Source organism: Herpailurus yagouaroundi, unplaced genomic scaffold (genome assembly GCF_014898765.1).
Source record: "Herpailurus yagouaroundi ecotype Mexico unplaced genomic scaffold, PumYag 77, whole genome shotgun sequence".
In the NCBI taxonomy this organism is placed as follows: domain Eukaryota; kingdom Metazoa; phylum Chordata; class Mammalia; order Carnivora; family Felidae; genus Herpailurus; species Herpailurus yagouaroundi.
Genome location: NW_024412388.1, coordinates 86,527,679 through 86,540,243, shown reverse-complemented (window position 1 = coordinate 86,540,243; position 12,565 = coordinate 86,527,679). Strand labels below are relative to the sequence as shown.

The 12,565-nt window shown below is 39.5% G+C and overlaps 1 protein-coding gene across 8 annotated transcripts in view; it reads right to left on the bottom strand.

The window, feature by feature from the left end:
- CDC14A (cell division cycle 14A) overlaps window positions 1-12,565 on the bottom strand; it is a 188,182-nt gene that overhangs the window by 65,069 nt on the left and 110,548 nt on the right. For all 8 annotated transcript variants that reach the window (XR_005788797.1, XM_040471106.1, XM_040471102.1 and 5 more), the window contains one exon: window positions 5,854-5,992. Coding sequence is in view for 7 of the 8 variants with exons in the window: in XM_040471106.1 (XP_040327040.1) it covers window positions 5,854-5,992 (139 nt within the window). In the remaining variant the exon portion in view is untranslated. The remainder of the gene's footprint in view (window positions 1-5,853; window positions 5,993-12,565) is intronic.

The following is a 12,565-nucleotide window of genomic DNA, read 5'->3' as shown; positions in this document are numbered from 1 at the left end:
ATGTGTGATGGGTACTAAGGAGGGCACTTTTCAGGATGAGCCCTGGGTGTCATATGTAAGAGATGAATCACTGAGTTCCACTCCTGAAGCCAAGACTACACTGTATGTTAACCAACTTGAATTTAAATTAAAAAAAAAAAAAACTTAAAAATAAATAAATAAGTAAATAAGTGAATATATATACTCTAAAATAAAAAATCAATTGTATTTCTAAGTACCAGCTTTAAACAATCAGAAAATAAAACCTAAAAAATAATACCTTTTAAAATGCATTCAATAACTTCAAATATGTAGGATTAAATGCACAAAAGACACACAATACCTCGTCACAGAAAACTAGCAATATTTTTAAAATTGAGAGAAGTTAAAGAAGACCTAGATAACAGAAGGTAAAAGCAATCTCAAAAACGATCAAAGATGGAGGGTTTACACTCCCAGGTACGAAGATTAATTTTAAAACTGCAGCAAATAAGGGCACCTGGGTTGCTCAGTCGGTTCAGCGTCTGACTCTTGGTTTTGGCTCAGGTCATGATCTCATGGTTCATGGGTTTGAGCCCTGCATTGGGCTCTGTGCTGTCAACTCAGAGCCTGGAGCCTGCTTCAGATTCTGTGTCTCCCCCCTCTCTCTGCCCCTCACCCACTCATACTCTCTCTCTCTCTTTCTCAAAAACAAATAAACATTAAAAGAATTAAAAATAAAATAATAAAATAAAATAAAATAAAATAAAATAAAATAAAATAAAATAAATAAAACTGCAGCAATTATAACATGGAGGTACTCGTGTCAAGACAGACAAATTAACATAGACTGGAGTACAGAATCCAGAAACAAACTCACATATAATAAAGGTGACACTTTAGAAATGTGACAAGGGTGGTCTTTTTGATAAATTCTGCTGGGTCAACTAGATATCCATTCGGGAAGAAAAAAAGGGCCTGGGTTCCTATCACAATATATTCTTAAAAATTTTTTTTAATGTCTATTTTATTTTTGATAGAGGGAGAGCACAAGCAGAGGAGGGGCAGAGAGAGAGGGAGACACAATATGAAGCACGCTCCAGGCTCTGAGCTGTCAGCACAGAGCCCGACGCAGGGCTCAAACCCACGAACCGTGATCATGACCTGAGCCAAAGTCTGATGCTTAACCGACTGAGCCACCCATGCGCCCCTCATAATATATACATATTTTTTAAAGTAATTCTTGCTCAATTATCAACCTAAATATGGTGGGGGAAATTAGTAGATCTTGTGGAATAAAACATAAAAGAATATGGTATGTTTTGGGTTGACAAAAATGTCTTCAGTAGAATATAAAAAGCATTACCTACAAAGGAAAAGATTAATGAAACTGGACTGCTTCAAAATTAAGAAATTCTATTCAAAAGACAATATGGGAACAGTGAAAAAGCAACCCCCAAAAGTAGAAGAATATATCTGCATTCCACAGAATGAACAGTGTGCATGTAACCAGAATACTGAGACTCCTGCAAATCGACAAGAAAGACAGTCTGATAGAAAGATAGGTAAGAGATAAGAAAATATATTTCATAAAAGAGAATACACTAATGACCAATAAATACATGAAAAGTTCAACCACATTAGTTATCAGAGAACAGCAAATTAAAACTACAAAGCAAATTGTCACTGCAAGCAGAATATAATGACTTCAGTTAAAAGACTGAATATCAGGGCTCCTGGGTGGCTCAGTCGGTTAAGTGTCCAACTGTTGGTTTCAGCTCAGGTCGTGATCTCATAGTTTTGTGGGTTCTAGCACCACACTGGGCTCTGTGCTGGTGGTACAGAGCCTGCTAGGGATTCTATCTCTCCCTCTCTCTGCCCCTCCCCCACTCATGCTGTCTCTGTCTCTCTCAAAAATAAATAAACTTTAAAAAAATTTACAAAACAAACTGACAATATCAAGTAAGTATGTGAAGAAAGTGGAATCCCACTCACTGTTGATGGGAATATAACCTGGCATATTTACTCTAGAAAAGTCTTTAGAGATACCTGCTATATAACTGAATGTTCCACTCATAGGTATACATCCAAAGACAGATGCACCAAAGATATGTAATAGCCCCAATTTTTTTTCTGTTGTTGATTTTATTTATTTATTTATTTATTTATTTGGATGTTTTAACTTTTTTTTTATATTAAACACAATTTTTTGTCAAATTGGTTTCCATACAACACCTAATGCTCATCTCAACAGGTGCCCTCCTTAATGCCCATCACCCACCTTCCCCTCTCCCCCAACCCCCATCAACCCCCAGTTTGTTCTCAGTATTTAAGATTCCCTTATGGTTTGCCTCCCTCTCTCTCTGTAACTTTTGTTTCCCCCTTCCCCTCCCCCATGGTTTTCTGTTAAGTTTCTCAGGATCCATATATGAGTGAAAACATATGGTATCTGTCTTTCTCTGTAATAGCCCCAAATTGGACACAACTTAAATATCCATCAAAAGAAGAGCTAATATGTTATACATTCAAGCAATGGAATTTTATCCGGCAATGAAAATGAATACACTCTTATTAAACATAACAATAAAATAATGCTGACTGAAAGAAGCCAGACACACATACTATCTGATTCCATTTGTATAAGGTTAAAATCAGGCAAAACTCATCTATGATGTTAGAAGTAAGGGTAATGGTCACACAGGCAGAACTGGGTGGTGAATGGAAGGGGCACAAGGGAGGCTTTTGGGTGCTGGTAAATGTTCTATAGCCCAATCTGGAAAGTGGTTTCATGGGTATGTCCACTTTGTGAAAATTTACTGAGCCAACCTCTTAAACCACCCACTCCCAGCTCATTATATTCTACCCACACTAGCCTTCTTTCTGGGCTTCAGAAACGGTGTGCTAGTTGCAATACTAGGACCTTCGTGTGCCCACTGCCAAGGACACATATCAGGCTGACAGCACCGGCTCCTTCTCACCCTCAGGGTTCTGGCTCTCCTTCAAGAAGCCTTCTTTGACCACCAATCCAAAGGGCTTTCCCGCCCCCTGCAATCACCCCCTCGCCTACCGCTTGTCTCCACTGTCACATCACCGTCAGAAATCATCTCATATAGGGGCACCTGGGTGGCTCAGTTGGTTAAGCATCCAAATCTTGATTCTGGCTCAGGTCATGACCTCATGGTTTGTGAGTTCAAGCCACACACTGGGTCTCTGTGCTGACAGCAAAGAGCCTGCCTGGGATTCTGTCTCCCTCTCTCTCTCTGCGTCTCCCCTGCTTGCTTTCTCAAAATAAATAAACTTAAAAAAAAAAAAAGAAAAGAAAGAAAGAAACCATCTCCTATATGCACTTACACATTTGTTTATTGTCCTCTCCTTCCCCTAGAGATATTACACCCAGGGAGTACTCCTGTCTGTCATGTTCAATGCTGCAACCCCAGGCCCAAGAGCACTGCCCGACAGAGAGCTCACACCTAACAAATATCTGTTGGATGAGTGTCACAAATATACTAAGCAATGTCTTCCACTCTGCGGTACATCAAGACACAGGCTTGGAAAGGAAAAACATGAGAGGAGAAGAAGAGAACAAAAGAAGTGTACACAGTCAAATAAAGCACAATGCTACCTCCGGGGCCACTCAGAAGTATAAAGAAGATCGGATGCCTACCTTGATGGAGGTGATCTAGTAAAGCCTGGGAAAGCCCGGGAGTGATGCGGGCATTTTCCCAAGCTAGCACTATCAGAAATATTGCAAAATATGGAAGGTCTAGTGCTTTAAAGAAAGAATCTGCCTTCAGGAAGATTCTGGCCTAAGCTTTAATGACTTATTTTAAGACTGACTTTGGGGCGCCTGGGTGGCTCAGTCGGTTGAGCGTCCGACTTCAGCTCAGGTCACGATCTCACAGACCGTGAATTTCGAGCCCCGCGTCGGGCTCTGGGCTGATGGCTCAGAGCCTGGAGCCTGCTTCGGATTCTGCGTCTCCCTCTCTCTCTGCCCCTCCCCCATTCATGCTCTGTCTCTCTCTGTCCCAAAAATAAATATAAATAAATAAATAAATAAATAAATAAATAAATAAATAAATAAAATAAAAAAAGACTAATTTTAACTGAATGACTTTAATTAATGACTGATTTTAGTGCTTCAGTTATACAAGGAAATCATTCCTGCACCTCGATTCTTACAGAAAAATACTTAGAAAACTATAATACGGACTCACACCTAAGGAATTATCCTGAGTTTTCTAGTTTAAGTATCTGTAAGTGAAAAAAAAATACTTTTCTTTGATCTAGAGTGTCTGTGCCTCATAACCTCATTTCTTCTGTTATTATTTTGAGATGTGGCAGAGAGAGGAGGCATAGCAGGGAGGTAGGAGGGAGGAGTGTGCAGGCATGCGGTGGGAGGACTGTGGTATCTGACATCTCAGGAAAATTAGGTGCAGTTCTCAGCTACATCTCTTCACCTTGTAAGCTGCACCCGGCAGCAAGGTGACCATTTGGTAGGTACCCAGTAAATGAACATTCTTCCAAACAATGGTTTTAAGAGATTGATTGAATGTCTTTAAAGAACTGGGCTTATGGGTGTCTTGGTTTCTGTCTCCTAATGCTAAGGCCATGTACATATTTAACTTCAGCAAGCAATTATTACAACAAGCATCTGGTAGATACACAGCACCAAGCTCTACAGGCACACATAATGCAAAACAGAGGAGACTACTGAGAATCTGGTAAAGAATACACTTCTAAAATAACAGAATTACTTTAGTTGTATCTCATAGGCCAACCCTAGGAAACCTCTGTCTTCTTCAACATCCTATTCTTGGCTATCTTTTTTTTTCTTGTGATTTCTTTCTACTTCTGTATCATTCTTTGAAGCAAAGGTACAAATTCACATTTCCAGCACTATTTTCTTATTCCCCGTGGGACTGGCAACTAAAGTAACTCCTCAGTAGGATTCCTCAAATCCTTTTAACCATTTCAGATGCTTATGGCTTACTTAGAGCATCTTTCTGGGAAATCCATGACCATTCATTTCTCACCAACTTAAAACAATTTAAATGGAAAAAAATTTAATTATATAGAAAAGAATGTTATTCAAAGCACAGCCATCGCAGCATAAAAAGAAAAAAAAATAAAATTTCTGTATGAGATATAATTGACAACATTTTAGAGCTGGACCTAAGTCAGCTAGTGTTAATTTCATCTCATTTTATTAATGGATAAATCTGTGATAATTCCAAAAATTTTAAGGGGAAACCAGAAAGGGTTGTTTTCTTATGAGTTAAATCTCTCCACCTTATAGGCTAGGGTTTGACAAATAGTATGTCAAAATGAGTATGTGATTGAATGAATGAATGAATGAATGAGTGACTTTATAAGCATTCTTGCAAATAACAGTAGTAAAGCTATTTAGCAGCATGGCCAGGACTAACAACCAGTTCTCTTTTTTCTTCCTTGGTAACTTCTCAGTTGCAGCTACTTTATTCATTTAGTTAGTTGTCAGGAAAGCAGCAATGTCACCGAAATCACTGACTGACCTTAGTTGTGTTTTTTTTTCATTCTGCTTTTAGACATGCAAACAAAAGAAAAGAATGAAAAGTGTCAAGTGGGATGACATAAGAAAATTGCACTGTAGCCAGATCACACATAAAAAATGACAGAAAAAAGGTAGGCAGAGATGGCTCTGTGATTTTCCTCTCTCACCTGATCTAAGAGATAAAAAAGGTACAAAGTTAGAATGCATTAGCTGTCAAACCAACAATATTCCATTAGAGGCACAGACTTCTCTCACAACACAGCCATTTTATAACCATGGGCTTGACATAGTCCACAACCAGGAGAACAAGAGGTAGAAATGATCAGAAAAAGGATGGGATACAGGAAGGAGGACCATATACTTACTCTTCCAGGAAGTGCTGCTGCGGTCCTATAATGGAGCCTGGCCGACATATTCTGATCCAAGCAATTATTTCCGCGTGTGTAAACCTGTAGTGTTTCATGACGTAACAGGCTATCAACGTCCCTGTTCTCCCAAGACCAGCTGCAAGAAAAGGAAACAGACAAAGAAATACAAAATAGTATAGCATATGAACCCACAAAAACACTGAAATCAAACCGTGCCCAAAACTGCAATGGTTTCCAGTATACTAGTGTTTTAAAGCCAGACGATAATGTAATGCTTTGTATGTGATGTGGGATTAAAAGATGATTCTAACTGCGGCAATCAAAAAGAATGAAATCTTGCCATTTGCAACTACATGGATGGAACTGGAGGGTATTATGCTAAGTGAAATTAGTCAGAGAAAGACAAAAATCATATGACTTCACTCATATGAGGACTTTAAGAGACAAAACAGATGAACATAAGGGAAGGGAAACAAAAATAATATAAAAACAGGGAGGGGGACAAAACAGAAGAGACTCATAAATATGGAGAACAAACAGAGGGTTATGGAGGGGTTGTGGGAGGGGGGGATGGGCTAAATGGGTAAGGGGCGCTAAGGAATCTACTCCTGAAATCATTGTTGCACTATATGCTAACTAATTTGGATGTAAATTTTAAAAAGTAAAAAATAAAATTAAAAAAATTAAAATATAAATAAATTTTTAAAAAGATGATTCTAACTCAAGAAGTCTTCTAAAAATAGATCATATAATTAAAGGAAGCATATATAAGAAAATAGAAAAATCAGAGCAGGGGTCTTGAAAAACTATCAAGTTCAACCCCCGAGGGCCTTTGGGAATGACTGTCATTGTGAATATTGTTAGGCCAATGCTGGTTCGATGATAAGCACTTGCAAAATATCATCTGTCAGGTGTCTCCACCCTCCCCATCCTTGGCCCCAACCCAGGCTGAGGTGAATCTACAGTTAACAGTTTGTCTGTGTGACACCCTGAGTTACCAGTGTAACTGATTATATTATCACACCCAATTTCTTAACCTATTTAAATGGTTAAGTTGGTTTTTAAATTTATTTTTTTTAATTTTTGAGAGAGAGAGAGAGAGAGAGAGAGAGAGAGTGCAAGCGGTGGAGAAGCAGAGAGTGGAAGACTGAGTATCTGAAGTGGGCTCCATGCTGCCAGCGCAAAGATCGACGTGGGGCTCAAACTCACTAACTGTGAGATCATGATGTGAGCCGAAGTCAGACACTTAACTGACTGAGCCACCCAGGCACCCAGGTTTTTTTTATAACTTAATTTAGAATAAGGAATCATAGAAACAAGTTGGAAGACACCATAGATGTCATCAAGCCCCATCAACTACCTAACCCACAAATGGTTAGGTCAACACTACCTCTATCAGATGATCATCCTAACCTCCATTTCACTCCATCAGAGACCAGGATTTCATGATTTCCTCAGCCAGTAGGTATTGATGGAGCATCTACTATTTCTAGGTACTCTGCTAGGAGCTAGGGACACGGTGACAAATAAAAGAGACACGGACCCTGCCCTTGGGAGAGCACACAGTCCACTGAGAAAGAACAAAGAAGCAAAAAGAGTGCTCGAATTTCATTTCCCCGGGCTCCTGCATTTTCTAACAACTTTTGTGTTGGCTTATTTTCTTTATGTTGAATCCAATCTCTGTTACATAAGATTAAGTAACACAGGTAGAAATGAATTTCCATGAAATACTGGTTATTATCGTGAACTCTGATTTCTTCCGAGTGTTTTTAACCATTGCTGTATTTTTTCCTCTCTCCAAAGAAATAAAGGTGATAGGACTTTATTTACATTTTAGCCAATCTTTTTAAAAAATACACATTGACTCCCTCCTTTTGCAAAAATATTCAAAAACTTTATCAAGCTAGAGACAGGTTCTCAAAAACAGTAGTGGTTATTCATATACCAGAACAAATGTGGCCCAAAGATAACAACCAATTGACTCATATTAGTATAACAAATGAGTATGGAATTTAGGACTAAAATCCACACACACCCCCACCATGGCCCTGATTCTCATCTCAGAATTCTTTCCACTCAGCTCACATTCTGTCACTCGTTTTACAGGTACTGACTGAGACCAAATGTGTATGAGGCACCGTGATAGATCTGGAAACAGAAATACGAAGACAAGTAGAATGCTTGCCCCTCACAAACTATATAGGGCTGAACCAATAATGCTTACTTACAAGCATTTTCTAAATCTTTCTACATCTGGTTTCTCAGAGTTAGATTCAGTACTGTAAATTTTTATTTAAGTATCACCCATGAGCAAGGCAGTATGAAGTTATTTTTCCACAACTTAAAATCTGTATCATATGCATTTTTTCCTATAGAAAAATAAAGTGGCTCTGTCTTTGTTTTTAAACATTAAATTCAGCCAGTCAAGTGTTTATTCAAGATGCCCGGACAGGGTTTTCGGCTCACAAGATACAGGTATAAGCAAGTATAGGATATAATTTTTTACCACGGTGAGTATCAGAGTGGCCATAGAATAGTAAGCGAGAAACAATACCAAAGAAATGAAGTTTGACCTGGAACTGGACTCTCAGAGGAAAGGAGAGGGGACCGCGTGAGCCACTGGCGTCTTCAAAGAATGTGTCATTGCTGACAAGGACTTTAGCAGACACTAAAGAATAGGAAGGTCATAGAATATTTTCAGCAAAGGGTGCGGTGTACGAAAGCCTGGCTGGTCTGGAGAATTGTAAGCGTGTGTCGAGTGCAGAATGAGGTTGGATGGATGAGAAAGGCCAGAATAAAGAGCATCCCTGAGTCAAGAGGAGGGTTCCAGGCTTAGGTGAGGAGGTTCCAAAGACATGAAGGACTGCCGAGCTACTGTTAGGAGACCCCAAAGCCAGGTCCATGGTGCTCTGGGCACTGATTAAGTCACAGCACCTGCATATATGCGTTATTACTCCTCAGATATGTGGAGATGATGCTTTGATGAATGAAATTCAACTTGTTTAAGAAGAATTACAGAATTCGTGATATCAACAGCTAATCAACATCACCTGCTATCATGCAAAAATCTGTATTTTTTCCTTTAACTAATGGAACGGGCAAAATAAAGCTGCCATGTATTTGGGGGGCAAGAAAGTGACATGATAAAAGCAGACGGATCTGGTGGCAGCACACGGGCCATGTTGGAAGGGCCAGAGAACAGCTGGGGGGATGGGGCAGGAGGCTGAAGGGAGTTGAGGGGGGGCACGGATAGGGCAGCGTGGACGTGGATGGAAGGTGGTGGAAAAAGGAAGAACTGAATGAGAAAGACATTTGGACTAGGTCACAGGGAAAGTCAAAGATGACTGATATTTCTGGCCTGGAAAACTGGTACAAGGTCAATTTCATCTATGAAGAGTCTGTCAGCACAGAGCCTGCTTTGGATCCTCTGTCCCCCTCCCCTTCCTTCCCCTCTCCCACTTGCACTCTCCCCAAAATAAACATTAAAAAAAGAAAAGGAAATGGGAAAGTTGAAGGCTTTGTTTTTAATTTTTTTTACATTTATTTATTTTTGGGAAGCAGAGAAGTGAGCAGGGGGAGGAGCAGAGAGAGAGGGAGACACAGAATCCGAAGCAGGCTCCAGGCTCTGAGCTGTCAGCACAGAGCCTGATGGGGGCTCAAATTCATGAATGCAAGATCATGACCGGAGCCGAAGTAGGGCTTAACCAACTGAGCCAGCCAGGCACTCCAGACGGCTTTTATTTTAAATGTTTAAGAATCTTTTTCCCAGAAGGAAGGGTCCTTTTGTCAGCTTTCCCTAGTCAAAAAGTAGAGAATATTTTCTCTAATCTCTCCAGTACTTTGAAATATGCTATGTCTCAGCAGATCTAAGACACCATCAAGTCGTCTAATGGTGTAATATGCACCCTTATTTAAGTTCTACTAAGTAAGAAACAATTACTATAACATGCTACCATTGTTCAGATCCATCCTAGTTCCATAAATGTGAAAGTGTGAAAAAGCTGTCTCTAAATCAGTGTTTCTTTCATTAGTGTCTCCTCCAGGAGCCTCTTTAAGACATTTTTTCCTGATTGTCCCCCATGATGAAATTTTACTGCCACAGTATACTGCATATCTCTTTATGTATTGTGTGTACATCTGTGCTTCATACAGAAAAAGAATGATAGGGGTATAGCTCAGTGGTAGAGCATTGACTGCAGAAAAAGAATGTTCCCCCCCAAAAAACAATTCTCCCCCTTGGGGGCAATAATGCCAGGTTGAAAATACACAGCAAAACTGCAAATAAGGGTTGCCTGGCTGGCTCAGTCGATGGAGCATGCAACACTTGAACTCACGGTTGTGAGTTTGAGCCCCACCTTGGGGGTAGAGATTACTTAAAAATGCAAATGAAATTATAATCAAGCTCATGATTATAGATGCTTGACATTCCCTTCCCTTCAAGCCTTCCTTTTTAAATATTATATTTACACTGTTCTGTTAGATGAAGGGTGTGTGTGTGTGTGTGTGTGTGTGTGTGTGTGTGTGTAGCCTGTTTTCATCTGAAGTACCTTTTGCCCCAGACCAAACGTCAATATGCTTTAGAAAAGAGCAAAGTTTAATTATGGTCTCAGTGGGGCTCTCCCTTTAATGTTGGCGTTAAGAATAATTCGCCTTTCTGTTTCTGTCCAGAGCAGATACTCGCTGCCTCTGCAGAGTTGTTAACTCTCAACATCCAATGAGACTATAGGTGGTCATGGGGAAACACAGTGCGGCAGCCTGGGATAGGAACCTTGGCGGGAAGCTCGGTAGGAACCTGCATAGGACCCAGGGCGCAATGACCTTCCAGAGCCCCTCCTTGGAGTCACTGATGCCGGTGTCCGTCTGGAGAGGAGGTGGCCTTTCTGGAGGCAATGCTACCTCTGACCGCTCCCCTCCCCGTGCAAGGGTCTCATTCTCTCAGTCAGGCTCCTAGTCATACACACTCACAACCAAAAAAGGTGATGCAGAAAATTTTTAAATTTCTCTGAAACTAAAGTTGCTTCCCCGTTTTAAAAAGAGTCTATAATTTAGGTCTATAAAAAGAATGTACTTAGCACTCAATAGTTAGGAGTTCTTACCACAATTCAACAGAATAGTTACATTTCACTAAGTTTCTATAAAAACTTTAACAAATTTCTTAGAGCATTCATAATTAAAGGGCTCCCTGACACAGCAAGACAAGACGTTGAAAAGTATTCTATTTATACCCAGTTAAATGCTGATTCCTTTACAGTGGCGGGCACTTTCTGAAATCCTATAGAATATCAACAATCACATATCAGAACATCACAGTGTTCCCATTTTTTAAATTATTGTTTGTGCTAGAAATTTTCAGAAATTCATAGTCATCCCTTTTAACAACCAGAAGGTAAACTATAGATACCCAATCATTGGTAAGATTTCACACATTCCCAGCAAATTAATTTCTAGTTTGATTCTATATACAGCACTTTATGTTGAGGCAGGACGTATTCATTCTCTCTCCAGCAGCTATGAAAGTTCATGTGACATAGGATAAGATCCTCTCTCCCTCCTCCTTGTACTTCAATTAAAATGCTCAGTGCTGCTTCAATTCCCAGAAAATTAAACTGACTTAATTAGGGCAGATGTCAAAATAATTAACAGGCCTATAGTAGATAAGTATGCTATTAAAGGCTATACAGCTGTAATTAAACTGAAGGTGTAATCTTTATAAAAGAATCCTACATGTGTGTACAAGTGGAAGCAAATGAAATAACATTATCCAAAAGATGTCACCACATGTAAATGTGACCTTCCCATACAAGAACTCAGCTCGATGCTAACAGTTCTGATTTTAAATAAAAGTATAAAAACCTCTCCAGTATAAAATACACAGACACACTCTATTTTTTTTAGTGTTAACATTCACACATCTAGGATATAATACAGACAATATCTGTAATAAGAATGCTGAACACAAGAAGTTTCATTTTTATAATTTCAGTTAGGTGACAAATGCTATCAAGAGAGATGCTGATACCCAAAAAAATGAAAACACTAATTCAAAAAGATATATGCACCCCTATTTATTGCAGCATTATTTGCAATAGCCAAGATATGGAAGCAACGTAAGTGTCCATTGATAGGTGAATGGATAAACAAGATGTGATATACACACACATGCACACGTGCACACACACACACCCACACACACACACTCTCACACACACTGGAATATTACTCAGCCATAAAAAAAGAATGAGCTTTTTTGCCATTTGCAACAATATGGAGGGACCTAGAGGGTATTATGCTAAGTGAAATAAGTCAGAAAGACAACACACAATTTCACTTAGATGTGGAATCTAGAAAACAAAAACAAACAACAAAAGTAGAAATAGAACCATAGATACACAGAACAAACTGGTAGTTGCCAGTGTGGATGGAGGTAAGGGACAGCCAAAATGGGTGAAGGGGAGTGGGAGACACAGGCCTCTAGTTAAGGAATGAATAAGTCACAGGGATGAAAGGACAGCATAGGGAATACAGTCAATGGTATCGTAACAGTGCTGTGTGGTGACAGATGGTGGCTACACTTGTGGTGAGCACAGCATTTAGACTCGTCCAATCACTAGGCTGTACACCTGAAACTAATGTAACACTGTGAATCGACTATACTTCAATTAAAAAAAAAAGATACTGAGTTTTAATGAAGCAACTATACTTCAATTAA